Source organism: Aulonocara stuartgranti, assembly GCF_965226115.1.
Source record: "Aulonocara stuartgranti genome assembly, chromosome: 19".
In the NCBI taxonomy this organism is placed as follows: domain Eukaryota; kingdom Metazoa; phylum Chordata; class Actinopteri; order Cichliformes; family Cichlidae; genus Aulonocara; species Aulonocara stuartgranti.
This window is the reverse complement of record NC_138955.1, coordinates 16,271,401-16,297,071: the sequence shown is the minus strand read 5'-3', so window position 1 is coordinate 16,297,071 and position 25,671 is coordinate 16,271,401. Positions and strand designations below refer to the sequence as shown.

The 25,671-nt window shown below is 40.8% G+C and overlaps 1 protein-coding gene across 2 annotated transcripts in view; it reads left to right on the top strand.

Moving 5' to 3' along the window:
- Positions 1–25,671, top strand: part of sobpa (sine oculis binding protein homolog a) — a 63,828-nt gene that overhangs the window by 716 nt on the left and 37,441 nt on the right. For both annotated transcript variants that reach the window (XM_082517121.1, XM_082517120.1), the window contains exons 2-4: positions 4,341–4,653; positions 23,217–23,337; positions 24,806–25,015. In XM_082517121.1, the coding sequence (XP_082373247.1) occupies positions 4,558–4,653; positions 23,217–23,337; positions 24,806–25,015 (427 nt within the window). In that variant the 5' untranslated portion in view covers positions 4,341–4,557. The remainder of the gene's footprint in view (positions 1–4,340; positions 4,654–23,216; positions 23,338–24,805; positions 25,016–25,671) is intronic.

Below are 25,671 nucleotides of genomic sequence, written 5' to 3'. Positions count from 1 at the left end.
CCAGCTTTTTAAGAGAAAATGTTTTATAATCCAGGATCAGAAAAGCAGGTGAGTAAACCAGTAAATACAGACCTTCAGAGTGTTGGTAGGAATCAAACTGGAATGTATGCTGGCGCCAGTGAAAATGACCGACGTAAATGAATATGTTATTTAGTGTCTTTCCACAAGTCTGAATGAAGACACTGAAGCAGAATGGAGTAAAATATAAATACTGACCAAATAAGGAAAAAAATGTGTTTTTGATTTAATCAAAACTAAACTTTAACACCTAAACTAAACATCTATCGTCACTCTCCACAATGATAGCTCAATATTTTGTGGGCTGTTTAACCATAAAAGCCTCCACACACATCAATGACAACAGCACTCACCAACAGCAACAGCCTCTCAGAGCAAGACTGCAAAACATGCTCATTAATGGCTTGATGAACATATCAAAGACCATGTGGTGTTGACCCATCCACCAGATCTCCCCAGATCACATCAAACAGATGGATTTTTCTATTTGGAGGAAATCAAGCTAGTACAACCATTCCTGTTTATCTCTGGATTTTTGAAATGAAAATCCAGAGGTTACAAATGACTTATTTAGTTGAGCCTGAAACAATGTAAGATAATCTACTAATATATAGAAACAATTATTTTAAAACAAGCAAAACTGTAAACTGTCAAAATGTTAAGTTATCATTAACATGTGTTATCCAGAAGTGAGCAAAGATCAAGAAAGGTCTCTGCATAGCAGAAAGAGCAGTGTCTGTGGTCTGCTAATGTGAGGGCCCATCTGCTTTCCATTTGAGTTGGATGTTATTACATACACATTTGTAAAGCTGCTGAATGAGGGCAGCACTGCTCTGTGATTTAATGTGTTTTATATGTAATGTGTGATCATTAGAGAACATCAGTTCTCCTCAGTTTTGTAAAAAAGCAGCCCTCTTTCTTTCTTTCTTTCTTTCTTTCTTTCTTTCTTTCTTTCTTTCTTTCTTTCTTTCTTTCTTTCTTTCTAACTGACAGTGACATTATTTTGCTCCTGCTTCAAACAGCTGTGAGTTTCATATTCAGTCAGATTACAGCAACTTAAAGACATACTTCCTGAGATTTTAGGCCACTATGCACTCACTTTTGGTTAAATTGTGGTTTAGGCCTTCCCTAACTTATTATGTGTTTGTATTCAGGCAAATGTCAGATAAGAAAACCATGAATTTTAATGTCATGTCACATACTTCAGCTAAGGAAAACCCCTTGAAAATATCAACTGATTTCAAACTGTAATAATGAAAAGTGAGCGTCCTCATGTTGCAGTTCATGTAACCCAATCTTTGTGACTATATAACCGTTCCACAGTGTGATAAGGTAATGCCCTCACAGCCTCAGTGGTTTAACAAAGCTTTCATTGAATCCTCCTCCATCTGCTTATAACAGGACTGCAGAGAAGTCTGTCAAGGACAGCTTACACAACATAGAGCTGCATCCTCTTTTACTGTAGCCACTTACAAAACACACACAGATACAACGTTCTTGTGTTTAGGCAGTAGGAAAACTGCACTTTGTAACTGAGCCATGTATTCCTTTTGGTGATTTTGAGCAAAGAAGGTTAGGATCAAATTTAGTTTTAGCAAATTTGTACCAGAATTCTACTGATTCATGTAAGATTGCACACTCTGAGAAAATAAAGTACATTATTGTATCTTTAGAGATGCATTTGGGCTGTACCCTCTAAGGTACTTCTCTTTTACCCTAGACAGGACTTTAAAGGACCTTGAAAAATCTGGATAAGATACTTTATCTAAATAAAAGTCTAAATGAACTAAAAGAATATGATTTAAAAAGCTGAATCTAAGACACTATGAAGTCAGTAAGTCAGTGAGCTCAGATATGAGTGGACGGTTCAGACTGATAAAGAATTAAACTTGTCAGTTGTATTAAATGTTTTTATGCATCTTAAATAAAGGTATAATTTTAAAATCCAAGACTAGAAGTTTTACAGAATTTTGGTTTACATTAGGCCAAACACAGACCAGATGTTGAAAGACCTTAAAATTATACACATGTACCCTTAAGTCCAGTAATTTGCTTTAGGGTGTACACAGGTGTGGATTTTACATGTACGATCAAAAATTCACTTCGACTGTAGCCCTTTTTCAAAGTGTTAGATTTAAATTACACTAAACCAGACTGCTGTAAACCTGGGGGAGCACATTAAAGAAAGGGCTCCTGTCATGTAGCTGAGCTGCCACTTTGCAAGGCATGGCAAGAGCATGTAACACACAAGTCATCTCACCCTGACCCCACATCACGGTTCACAGCTCCTGTTCCTGCTGATTTTCCGGCTCAAATGGGTGTCACTATGCCACAAGCAGCCTCAGCAGCAGCAGCACTCTCAGCAGCTTCCCTTATTGTAATTCCACTTTAAGGCAGAGGGATGCATGAACCTCACGGCCTTGTATTCAAAGAAATATCACAGAGTAAAGGGCAGCTGGATCAGTTTTGTATGACACAAAGAAAATGATGCATTTTAGACATGAGGAAAAAACACAATTTATAAACATTCAGTCACATTGTCTTGTTTAAAGAGCTTTGCAAGACCAGCATGTACCGGCATGAATGTACAGTATATGCGATAATGTGTATACTGAGCTGATACATGTTTTCCTCCGGAACAATCAGACTCAATCAATATGGCCTACCGTGATTTATTAGGACAGATTTTTTTTTTACTGTAGAATATTGGATGGTAATGGAACAACTGCAGTAAACAGGATTGATCAGTATAGTGGAAACCACATTGTATAGATCAGCTCTGGAATTGATTTACATTTAAACTGTTGGACTCGTGCTCACAGTTGTATTGGAAAGAGAAATGTCCTGTAGGACTTCTGTAGTATCACTCTCATGAATCTTTCAAGTCTCTGCAAACAGGTGTAATCAGAATAAACCTCAAACTAAGTAAAACTCTGTGCTCATCTTGTCTTTGAGTTGCAGCACATTTCCACACTTCCCCGAGCTGGCTTCTGGCTATACCACCACTATCGCCAAGCTCTGCTTGTAGACCATCTGACCATTGGGGGGGATAACTGCTGCTTTGCTTTGCTATATCCATGCATCTATCTATCTAATTTGAATTTGAATTTGAATATTCTGGAGCATATCCCAGCTGTCAGTTAATGAGGCAATTCAAGGATATCAAAGATATATTTTAAGAATTTCCCATAAGTGCAATGGGCATTGAACACTTCTTCAGCTACCGTGCAGCTCACAGTTTGGGTTCAGGAGACAGACACTCTTTCTTCTTTTAAGATTAGGCTCCAGTCTTTCCTTTTTGATAAAGCTTAATTAGGATTGGATTTGTTTACCCTGAACCAGCTCTAATTTATGCTGCTTAGGGTTCAAGTTGCTGGCATACTTCCCATGATGCACTGAAGATTTCTCGAGCTCTCCCCATCTTTTCTTTCTTTAAGTTTGTGTTTGTGTTTTGTCCTGTTTGTTGTTTGTGGCCTCTCTCTCTTTCTCCTCACACCCCAACCAGTCGTGGCATGTGACTTCCTCCTTTGTGAGCTTGGTTCTGTTAAAGAGGAAGGGAGATCTTAATATTATAGAGTCACATTATAAGGCCTCTTGAGATGGCCACTTTTGTGAACTGTTGCTATATAAATAAAAGTAAATGGAAATGACACAGTTCGTGGCCTCAGTTGGTCCTTTGCATGTTGAGAAATTAGTGAGAAAAAGCAACACTGTGAGGGCCAGATGGAAACTTAATTTCAGGCACGCTGCACTTCCCTTCAGCTTGGATCACATCAATCACACACACACACACACACACACACACACACACACACACACACACACACACACACACACACACACACACACTTTATTTATGCACCTGCTCCACACTTTTCACTAAAATTCTCTTTGCAGGGAAAATCAAAAAGACATAGTTTCACTGAACCCCTGCAACACTGGCCGACCTACTGAAGCGCCACAGAGCTCTCCACCCACTGTACTTGCTCACTTCTTCCTACGCACTGAAACTTTGATTTCGTGGTGTTAAATGATTGAAGGAGAAGGGTTGGGAACTAACAGCATGATTAAATGTTGCTATGACCAACAGCAGGCTCCCCTGAAAAGGCTGGAGGACTGTGTGGGGGCACCTGTTTGCTGGTTACAGACTGTCACCATGAGGAAGCACCGCTAAGTGGATGTGACTGCTCTGATTGCACTCCATGGGAAAGCGAGAAGAAATAGCCTACCTCTGATCATCAACGCGTCATATAATGTTTCAGCGGACGCCCCTCCCCCTGTCTCGTTTTTTCCCCTCACTCAACCTCTCCTTTGACTCACAGAGGCGGCTCACCACTGGCGCACGGACCGTGGAGGATACGGGCAGAAGATGGCTGACTTAGCCGGGCACCGCAAGCCCTCGGCGGCATCACCAGCGTCACACGGGCCGCTGAAAAGCTGCAAGACACCCGCCGTCTGGCGACTGTAAACAGCTGCCTCTCTCAACCCCTCCTCTCCCCTCCTCACCGCAAATATTGACAGAAGTATCACAGAGAAAACATGGCAGAGATGGAAAAAGAGGGCAGACCTCCGGAAAATAAAAGAAGCCGAAAACCAGCTCACCCAGTGAAAAGGGAAATAAATGAAGAGATGAAGGTAAAGGGGGATCTGTGCCCAGCTGCATGTGATTACGCGTGGAGTGGCTGTGAGGAGCGTGCATGTGTGTTGAAGCACTAGCCAGGCAGTGAAAGAAAATACGATGCACTGAAGTGCAATTGGCTGCGTGATAGTGAAACTTTAATTTATGATGTTTTGATTTATCCAAGTTCTATTGTCACATCCACGCTGAACGCCAGGCTCTAAGCGCAGCCTGCCAATACCGCCTTGCACAATGGATGCGGCACCCATTCACAGCTACTCCTCTACTATTAAGTTTTGAGTCAGTGGAGGAATACTGTCGCTTCAATTCATGGCATAATCTATCCGTTTGTGTGCCCTGCCTTTCATGGCTCACCCAGAGTTAATGGAAAATCCAGTGCGTCAGTGAAGGCGTCAACAGAGCTTCTACTATTACTATTAATACTGCTACACTACAGCGCAGGGGAGAGCGGCCAATGTGCATAATTAGTGTAAATCAATGGGGGAACACTGGTTTCCCCGCGATGCTTTTGTGGGTTTGTCTCTGACTGGAGATGTTTTTGTATGCCTGCGTTTGTGTGTGTGCTTTTGCTAGTGTGTTGACCAGCTGCCCAGAGGCGTGTGATCCAGATGTGCGTCTGTGAGCTTTACGCACCCGACAAGAGCACATTGTCTCCCGGGATCGACCTGCACGATTCTCCCCCGTCGACATTCAAACACACGTTGTTTCTATTCCTGTGTTTTCTATTTTTTTCTTCGCTCGGTACACATTGTGATATTTGAGCCGCGAGCTCCGTGTGGTTCATTATGGAGCAAAAAAAAAAGAAAAGAAAAGAAAGTGCTCGTGGCGTCTGTGTGTGTGACAGAGGCAGGCTGCGTGTCCGCTTTGTCTACATCTCCTCATTGTTTGTACACATCTGGCCGGAGACGCAGAAGCACCCGGTGTTTTCACGGTTATGGGATGAATGTGCAGGTGATCACACCGAGAATAACTGCGGCAATTGTAAATTTTTTTTCTTAGGTTGTCAGAGGAGATGCGAGGGTGCTGGCGTTGAGCGAGTCCTGAAACAACCCTGGAATAAAAATAAATAAATAAAAAAGAGCTTTTTTGTATGTAGACCCCTCCAAAATACCCCCGCGTTCACGTGTCACTGCTTCACTTATTTATTTGTTATTATTTTTAACTGTACAAAGAGGGTAATGTGCACTTTACTGATAACAAAGCAGCTGTCAAAGATGCATAAGAATGGAGCAGTAAACTGTAATAATTTTGCACAACTTCAAACCAGTGCAATCTACTGTTATTGCCAGCATTTGCTTGAACAGATGCATGCCTTCACTTTTAATTCTCAGAGTCCTTGTTTGTCAGATAAAATTCATTGTAAGCCTAGAGGAAGGAGAGTCCACGCTGTAACAGAATTTTAATTGAATGCACATTTTTTTGTGATGAAATGAGACCCATTTTCTCAGGAAGAATAAAGTTAACCCATCTTTCTCACTCACTCTCTCTCTCTCTCTCTCTCTCTTCTCTCTCTCTCTCTTTCTTTCTCTCTGTCTGGTCCTGATGGCAGAAGGGAGGGATGCAGGGTTGTGGTGGTGGTGGAGGCGGGTGGGTGGGTGGGTGGGTGGGGTGTGTGTCAGGCAGGGTTTTCTCCATGGAGAAATTTCCCTAGTTCTAGTACTAAAGGTGTTCTCAGAGGAGCTTTTAAAATGTGCCCAATGTTTCCCAGCTGCCTTTTAGGCAGAAGGAGGTGTCTTCCTGTCAAATTCTGTAGCACAAGTCTAGGTTTGATTTTTGTCAGTTCTGTCATTATTTCAGACGTCAGCTATCAGGCTAAAAATCTATTCGCAAAAGACACAAATTAAAAAAAAAAATCACACTGAATGTCTCATCTGATAATTTATCACTTTGACCAAGTAATTATATGATGCCAGTCATCAGTCAGAAATGATGTTTTATTTGCAGGTCTGTGTTTTGCTGTTAGATGACAGATTTTGTGACACGGGTCATCATTCAGGATTCAGCAGAATTGACATCTCTTGTATGTTTTGGAGAGGTGTCATGCCCGTTAAACATCTCATTTGAATGGCAGCAGCTTAATTTGTCATCACTTTTATTTTTTAAATTTTGAATATGTGAGCAAATAAAGCTGTCAGCAGCTTGTGGATTTTAAGATATGACAATAAATGCGTACGGCAGTGCAGTGGATACACTGTAGAGCTGTGCCGATGGTGTGGAGGGAAAAGTGATGCCGCCTCGTGACAACTCCAATATCTCCATCAATACCAGGGGAAGCTACTAAAGGGAGTAGCAGATGTGGTTAAGGTGTCAAAACACCTTTAAAAGGCTAAACAAGTTCGATTGCAGCTCCATACACAACCTTGGATTTCAACTCTCATTACATCACACAAGCTGTTGTCTATACACAATTAATTTAAGACACTGATCCAGTGGTAGAAAGTTCCACCTGCGTGCAGCCTTCACTTTAAATACCATGATTAATAAGTGTAATTTGGCATATGCAAAACCTGGATTCAGCTTTCTGATGCTCCCTGCAGAGCTGCAGTTAATTAATATTATGCTGCAGAGTTGCATGATGGTTGCCTCCTTCAGAACACCAAGTCCTGAGTTTAAAAGTATTGATTTTCTGCAGAAAACTTTTAGGTTCTTCTGTTCAGAACAAAAACAGACCTGATTTGTTCCCGTCTCCTCTTAAGATTCCCTCATCTTCAATAATACAAACCAAAGCTGGAGGAAAACACAGAAGGAGAGAGTGAGGCACACAATGTGCCCTTTTGAGGGATCATACTCCTCTGAAAAACTAAACAGTCTGACAGTGTTTCCTTCATCTGGCTGCTTAATGTGCGCCATGGTAAAATAAGCCTCGGTGAGTAATCTAGGAGAAGGAGGAGTGGGCTTGGAGGGGATATGAAACGCTGGAGAGTGGGGTAAGAAACAGGGGAGAAAGGAATGTATACAGCACTGGGCTGGCTGAGCTGTAAAAACTGTAACCCGAGCGTCTCCGCTGTATCACATATCAAGGAAAGTAAAGGGAAATGAAAGCAGAGGAGAGGGAGCATGGGAGTGGAAAAGTGGAGAGGAAGGAGGAGGCAAAGAGGAAACTTGGCGCGTGGATTCAGGAATTTTATCATGGTGTATTGTGTCCTGCTCTGGTTTCCACCCGCAAGGTATCCAGTTTCCACCATCATCATTACCACAAGCCCTACTGGCCATGTTTGGGTCTTACTGGAGGGGAAACAAGGGGGAAGACAGGCAGAAGCAGGGTCAGCTGCTGAACTTGTGACAGAGAAGTGTCAGCTTGTGAGGCGAAAGTATCAGGAGTAGGTCATCAATAAGCTGCTAATTATCCTGCAGATTTAAGTGAAAGCTTGTAAGAGTCCCTGTGAAAAGGGTATTTTACTGCAGATGGTTTCCAATTATTGACTGTATCGATCTGGGGTAGGCAATTAATTTTCCCAAGGGGCCACATGAGAAACAATAGGCCACACCAGTAGGCTTCTAGAGAACTAAAATTAATATTGAGCAGAACTAAGTTCCGCTTATTGGTGGCCTTTGGAAAATGAATTGCCCACCTCTGGTATAGATAAATACACTTAAACATCATAAACATACTGTGTGACCCATAACCTGTAGAGCACAAAGAGGACATCAGAAATGGCAAGGATTTACAAAAACATTTGGAACTGCAACTCAGACAGTGAAGCCATAAAAATCCATGACTATAGACTGTATATAAAAGATAGAAATAGCCGCCGTCACCAGTTTGTCACCATGTTATTCTTTAGTAACTATATTTGAACGAGAGGGTCGACTATTTGCTAATGCTGGCAAGCTTGGCGAGCAAGGTACCACCCGTATGCAATGCACACTTGCTAATAAGCACTACAATTTAACTTACTAAAAGCAGTTGCACTGACTCATTAGAGTGCCCATTGATACGTTTAATTGCACCTCTCTCAAATTAGCCTAGCATTTACCTGTTGGTCTTATCATCTGCATCAATTAAATTTTTAAACTGGGATTAAATGTTTGCTGTCCGTGAGTCCTCTTGGGTCTAAGTCAGCGGTTCCCAGCCTTTTTTGTACCACGGACCATTTTATGTCCAACAATATTTTCACGGACCGGCCTTTAGGGTGTCGCGGATAAATAAAACCAGTACCGGTACCAAACAGAAGAAGATTTATCCATAACACATGGGAAAAGACCCAAGGAAACCGAGTTAACGATAAAAACAATGAAAAATAACAATATAAACTGAGAAAAACCCTGAAAACCATAAATTTCGCACCCAAGCCTCAACTCTCACGGCCCGGTACCAACGACTCACGGACCAGAACTGGTCTATGGCCCGGGGGTTAGGGACCGCTGGTCTAAGTGACATAAAAGAGTAAGCATGAGGGTTGGTGCACGTGTCTGCATGACTTCTCAGACTCATCCGTGGAGAATTTACATTACAATGCACCAGCTAAGCATGAGCCCTAGGCAGTCCAGCGGTCCGTGTCTTGTCAGGAATTGAGTATAATCTAAGCCTCAATAAAATAAAATATTCAAGTCTAAGGGTGAGTCAACCTCAAGTGGGCATTTGAGGAACTTGAATTTTTCACACGTTTTTTTTGGCTTCATTTTTTAAGCCCTCTATGTTGCAACTTGACGGGCATATAAGAAATAACCTTTAAAAACGCTCAAATCCACATCTACAGGGTCACAGTGACCCTGTAGATGCTTCAACACCTCTTTGATGGATTGTCAACTGCATATGATAAGCTTCATAAATACAGTCCTGAAGTATTAGATTGCACTGGATGAAGGTGTCTGCAGTAATGTAGTGGCCTCTCAGTGTTAGAGATGGCAAACAGTAGCGTCTGCTCTGACAGCTCAGTAGAGGTGCTGTCGCTGTAAGTCACTGCGTTTACAAACAGTCTATGTTTATGTACTATTGTGCCTATTTGTGAGTTTTCATAATTTATCTTTAATGTTTCCTTAATACACTATATGGCTTTGTCTTTGTTTTATCACTCTCATGCTTCCTGCTCTCATCTGTGCTCAGAGGGTTTTGCATCTTCAGTTTTCTTTAATTGTCTATAAATGCCATCTACCTGCCTGTGACTGTAGGTGAAAATTGTCCTATATTTGCATAACGCGACTTCACTGCTCACATTAATTAACACGCACAGTACCTTTGAAATAAAATAAATGTAGACCATAAATAAACCATTTTAGGAGAAAAGTAAAGGCGAAGAGCTTGAATTAGAGAGGCAGTCAGCAAACACAAGCAATACTTACTTCTTAGAGTACTTAGTACTTGGAGTACTTAGTTCTCCACCCATCACATGTTAGCAGAGAAGGATAAAAAAAGCAAGCGTGCTTCATAGGTGTTGTATTTATACTGTATATACAAAGACATTTAGTGTTATAATCCCCCCAATGAATCATGGAAGGCTGGCTGTATCCGTTTAAATCTATGTTTTTGTTACATTTCTCATTTCTTTGTTTACTTGAAAGCGACAGAGCTCATAGATTAACAGAAAAATACCTGTAAATGAGCCAGCTTTAGACTTATGGGGTAATTTTCATTTACTGCCCTTGGTCTGTTCCTACAAGAGCAACAAGAATATCAGTGATCATTCCAAACTGGATCTATCAGGTTTTCCAGTGACTTAGCTTCTAGAGGTTGCAAGTAGCCTAGAATGGCTGTTTCTGGATTATAAGGAGATAAAGTCCATAATAGTGGAGATACATTTTACATACATACATCATTTTTTCCGCAGCATTGCAGGCATTTTAAATCAGGATAATGATAAATGCTTAAATCTGAAAGCCTGCAAGTCAACAAACCGATTCAGTAAGTCAGCTTTAGCGTCTGTTCCTGTCCACAGTGGGCTGACATTAGCCACTCGTGTACTGGTCGTAGCAGACCAACTCAACTTTTTTTGGTATGAATTCAAGCCTCACTGTAAAAGAAGGGTTATTCTATTTCTTCTTTTGTTTTTAAATACAGCGTATAATTATCTTTGGTCATTTCATGGCTTTTTGAAACCGCAGTTCTAGAGCCAGCAGTCAGTCCCTGCTGTCGTTCTTTCTCTTTACTGCTTCACTGACAAAAGAGCACATGGGTAACAGCAAGTAAAGTTGTAGCTTTCACTTCACCTCTTCACCATTGCATGGAGAAACCAACACAGTGATGAATGTTCTGTCTTACCATCAGTCAGCATGAAAAAAAACATATTTCAAGGTCGATGTCGTGTGAAGGTCCCGAGACTCTGAGACATCCACAGGGCTTGTTAAGTCGGGCTGAAAGGGTGTGCTGAGGAAATTTAAAGGTACTTTTTGTCATTTCCATCACCAAATTTTGAGGAAAACTTTAACTACCAGAAGGTTAAAGGGAATAGATAATGCTACTTTCAGCTGCTCCATCATTCACGGAGGGTCGCCACAGTGGGTCACTCCACATCTTTGATTCGGCATAGTTGTTTTAATGCCACACGCCCTTAGTGAAGGCAAGACCAAACAGGGTTTGTGTCTCCTCCCGGGATCAAACCAGATGTGTTTTTCTTATTATGTGAATTTTCTCACTGCATCTTCTGCTTGTACAAATCGATATTACTTGAAAGTACCTGCTGGTCCTTGTTCAGCTTCGATTGATAGGTCTTCCGCACAATGTAAAAATAAAGTAATAGTGGTTGTTTTAGTATTGCTATAGTTTATTTAAACATTGGAATTTTAACAATAAGTTCCTTTAAACAGATAATCCACCTTATTCTTTTGCGTTTTCCCACGCAGTCAGAGGTAGTCTTCTAACTGATCAGAGGTAGTCTTCTAACTGGCTTTTACCTTCAGTTCTGCATTCATTATGTCGGGTTGCTGTGTTTGCTCTGTGGAGCTAGCCCAGTTTCACAGCACTGTTGCAGAACCTCCTGCTGCTTTCGTGTTTGATGATCCCATTGGAAAGATGCACGAAGTCCAGAAAACTTGTTCTTGACCAGGCTTTCCAGGGAGGCACCGTCCCCTCTGAATAACTCAAAACATGAGGCAAAACACATGCAGTTAGTCATTTTTTCCAGTGAAGAGCTTCTTTAAAATGAATCCATTGTTTTACTTCACCAGTGAGTAGTTTATAGTAATATCCCTCAGCAGGTTGTCTGCAAGGCATTATAAGTTATAAGTTTTTTTTAAAGGCTGTAAAAGAGAATCCACCTTAGAGAAACACCAATTTCCTCTGATTATGAGCAAAGACTTCAGCAATTGGTAACATCACAGGCATTCACAAAAGCTTTGGGAAAAAGATTTTGCAGGGACTTTAGGCTGAAGGTAGAATCACCTTTATTTCTCTGTCTGCACTGCAAAAACTGGAGACCATCATGGTTCTTAGAGCCTCCTTTAAAAGTTCATTTTTTTACCTTTATCGTTTTACAGCATTGGCAACCACCATCAAAACCAAGTCCAAATGCTGGGTAAAGATAAGCCGTGTAAACAACATCTGTTGATGCAAAACTAGAGAAAATGAACTGACAGGGAAGTCCAAGATTTATGCAAGAGAGGGAGTAATGTGCAAGTTTGACTCCTCAGAATGAGATATGAACTTTCTTGAGATCAGCCAAAATCAGGAAATCAGCAGGAAACACACTTTGACCTCAGTTTTGTCCAAGGCTCTCGGAAGCCTTTGTGCTTATTACAGCAGATAAACAGAGATTTTGTCCATTATGAACCAGATAAAAAGGCTATACATCCAGTGTAACATACAGATACCTGCAGCTGCCCTTCTGCCTCTTGCTCTCCGGCACATGCGGAGCCAAAGTTGGTGCCGCTGCTTTGATGAGCCGCCAACAGGGATTAGGTTCCCCTCTTAATAACGCTCCCCCTTTCTCGAAGTAGTGGGGTGACTTAGAGGACAGGATGGTAGGAAGGAAAGGGAGACACAGAGAGATGCTGTGTTTTTGTCTTGGTGATGTGGTTATTTTACAGCTACATCCGTTTACTCAGGAGTACATTCAGCTTGGGTTATGCTCCATCTCGTTTGTTCAAAAGGAGGATTTTCTCCTGGGTGATTTTGTTCCTCCCGAGGTTTCATCCTTGCAGTTGGGCTAATTGCTGCACTTGTGCCTGCCAATTTGTGCGCTTCGAGTCTGTCAGCACTCTTCCTCTTTTCAGGTTATTGTTATGTAAGTTGCCCATAAATCTTCCTCTCCATTAAGGTTTTATTAATTATTCCCATAATTTTAAAGAGGCCATAGTGGGCTGGTTTACAGCTTTTTAATTTTATTTTTAGAATTTTACTGGAATATTATAGACTTCTTAATGTTCAAAAAAACAGACATTATTTTAAAAATAATACTCTGTCGTAGGCATGTTGTAGCACAGCTTTGAGTTTGTGTAGCTAATTTTTAAAAAATTGTAATATTTAAAAAAAATATCACCCTTTTAAATTCTGTAAAGGTTTATTAAGACTTCACACTAGTAGGAGAATAGCTACTTTGACAGGTGGCTTGTATTTTATTTGTATTTTCTGTGTCTTAAAATTAACATTAGATTATTTTTATACGTATCTGAGGCATGCATCCATACATAGAATAGGTACATCTTGCTAGCCATGGTTGCTAGTGTTTGTCCCAAGTCACTCAGGACTGCTCAGCAACCCCCTGACAAACACCAGTTGCTTTAGAGAAATGTGTATTCCCCTATTAGTATGCAAGTGGTTGCTGGGAGTCACTAGGTGAAACTGGTCACTAAGAAGTATACGTTGGTATATGGTGTATATGTGTGTATAGGTGTATGGTCCTAAACTGAAACTGAAATCCTTGCGATTGCTTTGGTTGCTAGTAGGGCTGGGTATCGTCACTGATTTCTAGAATCGATTCAATTCCGATTCACAAGGTCCCGAATCGATTCGATCCACGATTCGATTTAATTCGATTCGATTCGATTTAAATCTGGGAAATTTTGACAGTCAGAAATATTATAATTCAGATCAGTACATTTACATATTTTTGTATCAATAAAAAGGAAGCTGACACACGCAAGACTTTATCACAGGTGTGAGCGTCACAGCAGATGCCTTTGTGTCAAAGTAGCTGAAGATAAAACACAGAAAAACATGAAGGTGATTTTCCTGGCCTGGGATTTTATAAATTATTCTGCAGTACATCAAAAACGAAAGAAAACCATTAATCAACATATGAACATTACCTCTGAAGTTACAGCGGTTTTATTAGAGACACAGCGTTTTGCATTTTGAATAATTTTAAAAAGTTTAAATTTGTTCAGTATTGAACAGCAGAAATGAGGTTTTCTTTTCGGAAGAATGTAAAAGGGAAAAAAACAGCGGCTGACAGCGCTGTAAACAACAGTAGACTTGTGTAACAAGCAAGTGAATAATGAAGAAAGGGAAACTGTTCTTGAAGTACAGAGAGAGAGAGAGAGCTGTGCATCGCGGTGGAAGCAAAACAGTAAAAGTCAGAGTGAATACATGACGATGTTTATGTGAAGCGTTTGGATTAGGGCTGGGCGATATATCGAGTTTTTAAAAAATATCGATATATTTTCATACGAGATATAAGATGTGACAATATCGTTTATATCGATATAGTCTATGTTACGTTATAATTATACTTGTGGAGCTGCAGGTTTGCCTCTCTTTCGTCCACTTTTGTCTCTACGCAACGTTACTCGGCCTCGCCTCTCCTGCACTGAACACAACTCCCCCATAGCTTCACCTGCAGGCAATGACAAGATGAAAGCGGAAAATCTCCGTTAGCGAGTTACCGTGCGTGGGGCTGGATGGCGTCAACGTGTTAGCGAGCTAACCGCGCTAACGACATGCAGCCCAGAGGGGCTGCACGGCCTAAAATCCTTTCCTTTTCTCAAAAATCGACAGTGCGCCTTATGTATGAATTCTGGTTGTGCTTACTGACCGCGAACCGATTTTATGTGGTACACAGCGCTCGGCAATCTGTCAAAAAATGTTTTAATATGACTTTGCTAAGCTACGGAGCTGCACCGCTTGATGGATTGTCGGAGAATTACGGCTACAGAGGAGGAGCCTCGCGGAGTGATACGTACTGTGTGTGTATAAGGACCACAAATGGCACCTGTTCAGAGACGTGGTGCAGCTGTGAAATCTGTCTCTTTGTTATTATGCTCAGCGTCTATTAGTTTACATTTTGACTGCACAATTGTGAGCTTTTTGTTATGCACAAAAACAACATTGTTTTCTTTTATTTATGGACCATGATTATTTAATATATGCTGATAATTTATTTTTGAGTAATATCTACGCTGTATGTAAATAAAAGTGCCCGTGTGACATCTGGGACACAGTGTGACTAAGAACTCTCTTTTTGTTCTTAACTTATGGCTTAAAAAAAAAAAATCGAGATATATATCTTATATCGCCATCCAGCTAAAAAATATCGAGATATGAATTTTGGGTCATATCGCCCAGCCCTAGTTTGGATCTTCTTTTGCTGCTGGTTCGGTCAATATTGTTTGGAGAGAGATCAAACTAACAGCTTTAGAATCGGCTCATAAAGGGCGTGAACACAAAGCGTGGACCCGCCGACAGATCAGAATCAGCGAGCTGTCGGCTTTCAGCCCCGACCGTGAGAAAGGCGACATCTAACTGATTCTGATCCGCAGGTCGCGCTGTGTGTTTAAGTCTATGTGCAGAATCCGTGTACCTGCTCTCATTTACTGTCTTAACTGTTTGGTGGTTCTTGAAATTTTGTGAGATGTCACCAGAGATTCTGGCATTTCGGGCAAAATAAATTTATATTAAAAAAATCGATTCAGGATTTTAATGAATCGATTTTACGTTATCCAAGCCAGAATCGATTTTAATCGATGAATCGATTATAAAAACCCACCCCTAGTTGCTAGCAGATTACATGGAAGACAGATTTTTCTGCAAATATCTTCCAACTACTCACTAAGTGATAGTGAAACCGAAACGTATCACATGAAAATGCTTGCTTAAAGGAGCTGCTCCTTTTAAAATGTCTGTTGCAGCAGTAAGGTGAATATTCTGTGTTTCAGGATTGCGCCATACTCTTTCAGATTTCTTTCATCCAAACATGTGACCAATTTCACCTAGCTACAGCCAGCAACTTCTCACCAGCTGGTTGGGGAATACAAATTAAGAAATTAATAAAACATGTTTAGTTAAAACTTCAGGAGGCGAAATTGTGACTATTTAACGGATGTGGAATGTGTTCACAGCGTGTCTTAGTGGGTGACAACAAGGTTATGTATTTAGCTGTCAGCACCTAACTTTAGCTCTGCTCAGGACGCAGTACTAAATCTGACTCCCAGGAACCTTCAGGCAGAAAAAGCACTGCTGTCACTCATCATTGTTCAAGCATTAGCGTCGTTACAGCTGCACACATGAGCTGTCCTCATTAACAGCCTTCACTGCTTTAACCACCATTTTTAAAAAGCTCTGTGGCAAAAAAAAAAAAAAAAAAAAAAAAAAAATGCAGGCTGCGATTATGAATGTTTGGATTAGACTTTAATTACTGTAAATAATCACTGCAAATCCTTTCATTGTTGATGGTGATGCTGTCTAACCTTGACGCACACAGAGCTCCAGATGTGCACTCACATGTGCTTGCATGCTAGGCCTGCAGGTATGGCATGCACATGGATGTTGTGCTTTGACTTCACCTGTTATTGATTTAAACTGTGCCCTGCACCTTTGTGCCACGCACTACCCACTGACCACCCCACCACAGCGGTATTTAATAACAGACAGATCGATAAATACTGTCATTCTTCATTAATAAAGCCATCCCTACATTTTGGCTTCTTTTAACTGCCACACAGGTCTTCTTGCACAGCACTGCAGAAAAACTATAGGCTCTGTGTGAACACAGCCAAACTGAGGTAAAACTGAGCCAAGAGTGGTGCTACTACTCTGTGGTACAAATACAACACATTATGAATTTCTCCATAAAATGCTTAGAAATGGCCCAAATGTGCTGATGAAGCAGGAGAAAATCTGCCTCTGTCACTCCTGTGTGTGCCACAGTGTCTCAAATATGCATGCTACAGTGAATGTTGTGTGTGTGAGAGCTCATTCCCACTTGTTTTTTCCCATGATATAATACATATAACACCACTGTAAGCAGTATTCAAACTGCAGTTATCATTGGTGATTGAGTTTGTATTAAGTAATTAAGCCGATGCATCTACCTGTTTTCTGCAGCTCCATGCACACCAGGCCACACTGTGTCAGAAGCCATCAAAGCAGACTCTTTCTTTTCTTTTCAAGAGCTGTACAGGGTATTTTATTGTGAAAGTACACCACCCTACCTCCACCGAGATCCTCCAGATTCATTTTCTTTCCCAAATTAAATTCTACCCTTGGATACGGTCACTTTATCACCCACAAAAAAACACAAATTGATGCTGCAGAGCTGCCTCCATGCTACTCTCTCCGGATAAATCTGGACTTGCCTAACTTTCTCTGTCTGATTACTTTGGTGTGAAACAACACAGGTCAGCATAGGCTGGTCAACACGAACCAATGAGCTGCAATGAGCTGATACCTCATCTTTCTACACCACCACAGGCTGTTGGAAGTCAGATGTTATTCAAGTGCATTTTTATTCCACGTGAGCCTTTCATGTACAGCTTTGTATCGAGTCTGAATGTGTTTTCCAGATCTGTGTGCGCCAAATCTTCCATATCAAAGCATTTCTTTTCTTGGTTTTGCACAGGTGGTTTAAAAAGCAACATAGTGACCTTAAAAAGGTCATTAAAATGAACTCAAGACAGACAAGTTTTGTTACAAGTCACATGAACTTCAATAGTAGATGCCAACACTGCAGTATTGTTTGGCCTGTTGATATGATGCTTTTAAACCACAGCTGCATAAATGCAAAAGATTCAAGGCAGCACGATGATGCTAATTGGTAGCTGAGCTCCTGATCATGGAGGAGGACAAATAAACAAACTCACAAGACATTTCATGCATTATACTAAGATATATAATGTAGAAAAGACAGTTATTCATTTTAATATGAATGTATACGTGGACAAAAACAGAGCTCAGGCTGTGACCCATACACCGCACAGTTAGTAGCCTAATTTTCCCATAAACTACATTCCCATCCAACAAACATCTAAACAAATGAACTAAAATAATGATTGCAACACTCCTTAGTTTAGACTTAAACTTTATCATTAATATTCTCATTACTCGAGAAGAAAACAAAGTACTGATTATTAAATCCTTAGCAGTGACCCTTATGACCTTTCCAAATCTAAAGGTGACCTTTCGCCATCACGCCCCTCAGCTTTTTGAACCACCTGCCTGAGGAGATAAAGCTCCATGACTTCCTTTATATCACTTATCAAAAAATTTTTTAAAGCTTTGTTTGACTTGTCTTTTATCAGCTCTTATTTTTAAATTATTTGAGCATTTTTCTGCTATAATTACTGTATTGCTTTTATTCTTTTAATGGTATTTATTAATTATTCTGGCATTATTCCACTTTTGCTTATCTGTCAGCCTCCCTATTTACACGTGCTTCTTAAATAATATTGTTATTATTAAAAGTAGAGTTACCTCATAAGAAAGTAATGTTAAGTTAAATGCACTAATCGCACTAGCTGCTGCATTTTTTTTTCATCCATGTTGGTAACAATTGTGCATAATGTGAATTAAGGCTGGCTGTGAATGTCAGATGTGCTGGGTGGCACTGATTCACCCTGACATGATCGCCCTTGCTGTGTCGTATCGATAGGAACTGTTTGTAATTGACATTTAACTGCTTGTTGTAGTGATTAATGAGTGACGCCTGCTGCCATGATGAAATCATATACAGAAAAATTGCAACTGACCATTAAATAATGAACCAGCACCTCTGATTGAGCATGTGGCAGTGCACCTCACAGTACTTTAAACTTTGAACTTAAAGTTTTTATTGTTATGAGAACATATGAATGCATTACCCTCACTATTTGGAAATAATCCCTTCAAAGTGCCAGCGTTCCCTCTATGCTGATAGTTTAGTGACCTGTGACTAATATCTTATCGCCAAGTCCAAAGAATTATGGCGGCTTTATTCTCGGTCACTGCTGAAGTCTGTTTCTAAAGGAAGAACATTTTCATCCATGTTTAGAGTCAATTGAAAGCTGAACCATTTACAATAGTTTACGGTTCAGTGATCAGACGCTTCTGGGACCGTTCCAGCTGAGAGGTGCATGGTGATAATGGGCTGTATGCATTAGCGGGGTTATGATTTTGTTTTGAGTATAGTGCTTATTGACTGTGTTGTGAGAGGATGTTATGGAGGAAATACTTTTTAATGTTTCACCTGCATTGAGTTTTATATATTCATATTCACACTCTCCCTGAATTACATCACAATTTGCTATGTCTGCGGTGACTGTTAGAACTTTATTGCTATGCTCAAATCAAGTTGGGTGACACTATGTCACAAGATGCAACTTATATCATTTACTGGACTGGACATTAACTGTGAAGTGTTATTTTCTGCTGTATTAATTGACTTAGTTTGTGTTTGTCCAGCACTTGGGAATGCACAGAGAATCTCCTTTGTCTATGTTGTTTGTTGTTGTTCTTTGTCTATTGTTTCAGTCTTGGATTAGCCAAAGTTTCGAATACTGAAGTCAGTGCATTTTAAAGGAATCCATTTGCTCGTTTAACACAGCGTTTAACACAATAGTGCCCTGCAGACTGTTCACAAAGCTGAGGGATCTGGGACTTAACAGCCGTCTGTGTGCATGGGTGTTGGACTTCCTCACTGGCAGAACTCAGGTGGTGAGGGTGGGCAGGTGCTTCTCCAACAGCATCACCATCAACACAGGAGCACCTCAGGGATGTGTCCTCTCGCCACTGCTCTACTCCCTCTACACTTCAGACTGTGTGGCCACCCATGGCTCCAACACCATTGTGAAGTTTGCTGACGACACAGTGGTGTTGGGTGCCATCTCCAACAATGATGAGATGGCCTACATGGATGAAGTGAAGAATCTGGCATCGTGGTGCCAGGACAACCACCTCAAGCTGAACGTCAGCAAGACCAAGGAGCTGGTGGTGGACTTCAGAAGGGGTCAGCACAAGGACTACAATCCCATTATCATCAATGGAGCTCCAGTGGAGAGGGTGCAGTCCTTCAAGTATCTTGGTGTCCACATCTCCTCAGACCTGACATGGGCTGCCCACATTCAGGTCCAGACCAAAAAGGCTAGGCAGCGCCTGTATCACCTACGACAACTGAGGAAGTTCAGGATCTCTCCAAAGATCCTCAGGATTTTCTATACAGGCGCTGTGGAGAGCATCCTCACACAGAACATGACATCGTGGTTTGGGAACAGCTGTGTGAAGGACCAAAAAGCTCTCCAGAGAGTGATCCGTACAGCAGAACGCTGCTGCAGGACTGCTCTCCCCCCGCTTCAGGACACCTACACCAGGAGATGCCGGACTAGAGCAGCGCAGATACTGAAGGACCCGTCCCATCCTGGCAACAAACTGTTCCAACTTCTGCAATCTGGTAGAAGGTTCCGCATCTTCCGGGCAAGGACAGAGAGACTCAAGAGGAGCTTCTATCCCCAAGCCATCCGTGCCCTAAACACACACACCCGCCCTCTCACATCATCTATAATTGACTGAGACAGGACTCTTCCAGACACTAAACCAAGGCACAATGTACATTTCAATTCCTTTAATTTTAAATATGTTTATATTGTCTATCCTGTAAAATAGTCAGATGTCTATTCATATTAATGTACAGAATTCACCTGCTTGCTGCTACTACTGCACATTCACCCAGTGTGTGTATATATATATATATATATATATATATATATATATATATATATATAATGTTTTTCCTCTACACCCCCCCAAATTTTTTTGCACATGTCGAGGAGCGTGTCAGGCTACATTTCACTGTGTGTTATACTTGTATAACTATGCATGTGACAAATAAAGAACCTTGACCTTGCTCCAGTCTGCTTTATGTACCTGATTCGTCCTTTTCTCTGATATTGGTTTAAAATTAACTCCTTGCTATGGTCATGAGGGCTTATAAACACTAGGTTCTTTCTAGGGAAAGTGAGCTTTCAGCAGCTGGAGTTAAAATGGCTTGTTTCAGATAAAGCATTTACTAACTGGATGCCTAAAAGGTCAGCATAAGACGAGTCCATAATTAAACACATAAGAGGTGGAAATGAACATAATGGTTCTCCTTTAGCATGTAAAACAGGACTTAAAAGCTAGCCTGAAATGACAAACTCTAGCCTTTGGATTTGTAGGAAGCCCCCTGGCACTGCAACCAGCCTAGAAACATTTTTATGTATAATGTTAATAAAAACAAACCTTGTGATTTTCTGTTTTTATTGTGGAGGGGATTACTCAGAATAAATATACTGCAGGCATATATTAAGTTAGGCAAATGAACAGAATTTTTCCTAATATGTTCCTAATAGGAATTGAAAGCTGGATCACTCCTACTAGTTGCATTTCCAGATTGGGAGGTCAGAATACCTCCATCAAACTTGACTTAAAAAAAATCCAAAGTGGGTGCTTTGAGCACCAACTGTTTGAAAGATGAGTGATTTTTTTGTTTTTGTTTTAGACCTTCTTGTTCATTGAAGACTCTCTGTGAAAATGTTACTACAGCACATCAGTACTCTGTAATGTGTTGTTATCAGCTGGTATTTCTAACAATGATAACCTGGCAGCTTGGATATAACGTCATTGCCACCTCTGTTTTCAAAGTAAATGGATCACAGATTTATATTAAAACAAGCCAGTATTGATCTTCTCATCTATCTCTTGACAGGAAAGAGGATGTTAAATGTGTCCTTTATCAGTCTTTATACTCTCATGCTAAGGACCAAAACAGTGTTCAAGGGCTATAAACTATCCATCCAGTCAATTTTGAGATATGGAGCCAGCTGTCATGGGTGAGGCAGGATACACTGTGGACAGGTCGTTAGCTTGTCGCAGGGCTAATACACAGAAACTGACCATTCAGTCTCACATTCACACATCCGGTCAGTTTAGAACAACCAATTAATAATCCAATGCATGTCTTTGGGCCGTGGGAGGAAGCCAGATTACCCAGAGAGAGCCCACACAAGCATTGGGAGAACATGCAACATGCACAAAAAAAAGGCCTAAGCCTGGATTTGGACCAGGGACCTTCTTTTTACAATAAGAAGATCCACTCGGCCATTGGCTGCCAATTCTAAAAGGCGGCCTTTTCCCTAAACCAATCAAAGAGCAAGTAAAACTGTGTCTGATAACAAAAACAAGGTGAAAAAATTTAATGAAAAGGGTACTACAGAGGGCACAAACCCCAGCTTCCTGGGTTAAAGTGTTGTGACTTTAACATTCATGCCATGGATGAATGCACAGAGGTAGGCCTCTGCTGCCTCAGTCTGGGTGATAGGTTAAAACTTTCCATCTGGCTACTGTCACTCCAAAAACCAATGAGTAAGAGTGCATTTGCATTCATATGTTTCTGCAGAGCCAAAAAGAAGGAGACACAGTGTTTTGGTACTTTTTGATTTGCAAATTAATTTACCGGGTTGAAAAGGGTCGACTAAATCACCACTGCAGATATGTTTGTTGAACCCAATCAGCCTCGTAGTGCAGCACCAACAGTGATCCAGGTAAATAGGTTAAAATAAGAGACCAAGAAAGAGCAAGGGAGGTTAACATTTTGATGTGAGACTGGGTTGTTTGAGTGTAAGTGAGGTTCCTATCTCCAAGGAAGACTTATTTTTGGGTTTCTTAGCATTGAATGACATAACTGAGGGAATCAAGAGCCATTTAAGTGATGCGGGGAAGCTGTTTTAGCTGATCAGAAAATCTCAAAGACCAGCAACAGCATAAAAAAACATTAGTCTGTCCCTTATCTGCACTGTTACTGTGTCTTTACTGTACTGTACTGTTCCAGTTACTGTAAATTGATACATTTTCTATGCTGGTTACCATTCTGTGATAGGGTTCCCATTCTCTTTATTACACTCTGATAAGATCCTCCTCTTTTATTGTGCAGTGATAGGGGCTATTAGTTCAGCTGGCTGCACACTGCAGCGTTTGGACAGGAGTTTGCCCCAATTAGGTTGACCTGTACTTATGAAGAGGACATGCAGTGAAAACTCCACATTGCAGTTTTCTCTTGACACAGAGTTAAAATTTTGAGTGGGATCACAATGTCTCTCCTTAATTAGCTGAAGAAATGTGGACAAATCTAAAGAGCGAGTCAAGGTCTCAAGAGAGGCGCAAAAAAATGCAACAAAATACCAGATTGCTGCATTAGCATTTGTAACAAATGACCTCAAACCTTATTTATCTTCTTCTTGTTCCAGCTTGGGTAACATTAATATTTCATGTGAAAATTTACTTTTTTTTAAAAAAGAAAAAAAAGAAGAAGTTTCTGACCTTTAACTTGCTATTATTTGACTTTTACTATATCGCTGCTCATTAGTATTGTATCACTGTGTATAATTAAAGCGGGCTGACAATTATTTTTTAAGCCCGACTGTCCCTATATAAAGAGCTTTGTTCCTTCTCTTTGTGTTGCAGAGTTTTGCAGAGAACACCATGAATGAGCTGCTGGGCTGGTACGGTTATGACAAGGTGGAGCTGAGAGACTCTGACAGCCTGGAAATAGGGGAGACACCACAGCACATCTCTGTCCTCAAAGGTATACAGCTTTAGTGGAAAATATGATCAGATCATGTTTCATGATCTGATCATACAGGCATGTTGTTTCTGTGTTAACAGGCAAGCCTTATTATGGAGCCATCAGCAGATTTCTGTACTTACTTTTGTCCTTACTGGATTTTGGTGCCATATAAATAAAACTGAATTGAATTCAACTGAAATCTAGTCAATATAACCAATATAGCCTGAATATAAATGATGGGTGTAATCTCTGGTTTCTGTGGTCCCTTTCTAAATACCTGGAGAGGTCCAGTTCAGTGAGTCCAGTCCAGTTCAGTGAGCAAACAGCTGGTGAGCAAATCACCTTACACTCAAAGTGTCTTTGCCCCTAATTCAATTCAATTCAATTCAATTCAATTCAATTCACTGCCAAATTACAACAACAGTCGCCTCAAGGTGTTTTATATTTTAAGGTAGAGACTCTACAGTAATCCAGAGAAAACCCCCAACAATCCGCTCACTCTCTACGAGCAAGCATATGGCAATAGTGGGGAGGAAAAACTCCCTTTCTATAGGAAGACACCTCTAGCAGAACCAGGCTCAGGGAGGCGTGGCCATCTGCCACAACCAATTGGGGATGAGGGGAGGGAGACAGGACAAAATACTCTTCCCTGTGGAAGAGAGCCAGAGATTAATAATAAGTAATGATTCGAATTCTGTATAAGTGAGTGAAATAGTTGAGTGAAGAAGAAACACACAGTGCATTATGGGAAGTCTCCATTAACCTAGGGCTATAGCAGCATAACTAAAAGACGATTCACCCGTGATTTGATCCAGCATTAATTATATGCTTTATAAAAAAGGAAAGTTTTAAGCCTATATAGAGTTTTACAAGGCTGTAAACAGGTTTATTTTAGCTTTCAAATCATACTTTTAAGGATTTCATCCTATTGGAACTGAGTCGCCTTTGGAGCCAGCCTCAATTGGCCACTAGAGGAACTGCAGTTTTTGGCACTTCCACTTTGGCTGCTTTTTAATGGGTTGTCATATTTACAAGATGTTTAAACTCTTTTAATGTCTTCTGAATATCTACTTGCCAAATCTTTTGTGCAGCATAATCTTTTAATCTGCTACATGTGCTCAGAGCTGAATAACTTTGTAAACTTTTAACTGCTGTTTGGTGCTGTGCAGGTTGTGCACTTTAGGTTTAATGCAGCTTGTTCAACCTGCTGCAGCCTGAAAAGAGAAATCACACTAAAACAAACATTAAAGTTGTACGTTTACAACCAAAACAATGAGCTGAGTGATGCTACGTCAGTTGATTTCAGAGAGGTCTGGATTTAACTTAAAATCCAGTCATTTTTGAGTATTTTTGCTTCTACATTGGTGGAAAATATTGAGTCATAATTTAGGTGAATCCTGGGCATTTACACTCAGAGTATTTGCAGCAAATGCTGCTCATTAGTTGGTCAGTAAATGCTTTATTTTACTTAACTTTTCCCATCTAGAAAACTCGTTGCCAAAAATCCCAGCTTCAACAGAGAACAGTGAAGGCTCTCCGGATCGAGCCAACAGCTTTCATTCGTTGCCAGCCTCCAGGAACGGACTCACAGAGACCTCCACCACGCCGTCCACCTCCACGCCCAGCACCAAGGAGCATGGCAACCTGCCCATCATGGTCCCCATGATCCCTCCGCCACTGATCAAGCCCCCTGCAGGTACAGAGCACTAATGCCATTTTGGAGAGATTAATGCAGCAGATTAATTGATAAAGTAGTTTAGACTTGCATGTAAGTATGCATGCATGCATGTCCTTGATTTTTCAAGAGCAGTAAAATGTGATGCCTTCTAGAAATAGGAAAAAACAGTTTAAAAGTTGGCACACCAGCCACATCACAGCTTGTGTAGAAAGTTACAACTGTTTTCTGCTTTTATGTTATGAGGAAGGTTACTTATTAAATTTGCAAAAAGATCAAGGTCATTTTCAACCCATCGCTGATTGCTAATATATTCACTCAAATGCCTGAAAGCAAGCAAACACACACACACACACACACACACACACACACACACACACACACACACACACACACACACACAGAACAGTTGTGTCTCCAGTCTGAAAGAAGAAATGTCATAGACTTAAACCACACCTGCTTTCCAGACAGACCGGGTTGCAATGAAGATACCTAAATGCTGATTCTCCAGCACTTAGCATGGAAACTCAGGATTTATGCAGTTATGAAGGTTTCGGTTTGTGCAATGGTCTGAAAGCCTTCGTATCAGAGCAGAGGCAGGCGACTAATGAGCTAGCTACCTGCTGTACACCTTGTTTTTCTCCACCTGCCCAAGTGTCAATATTACCCCATCAAGT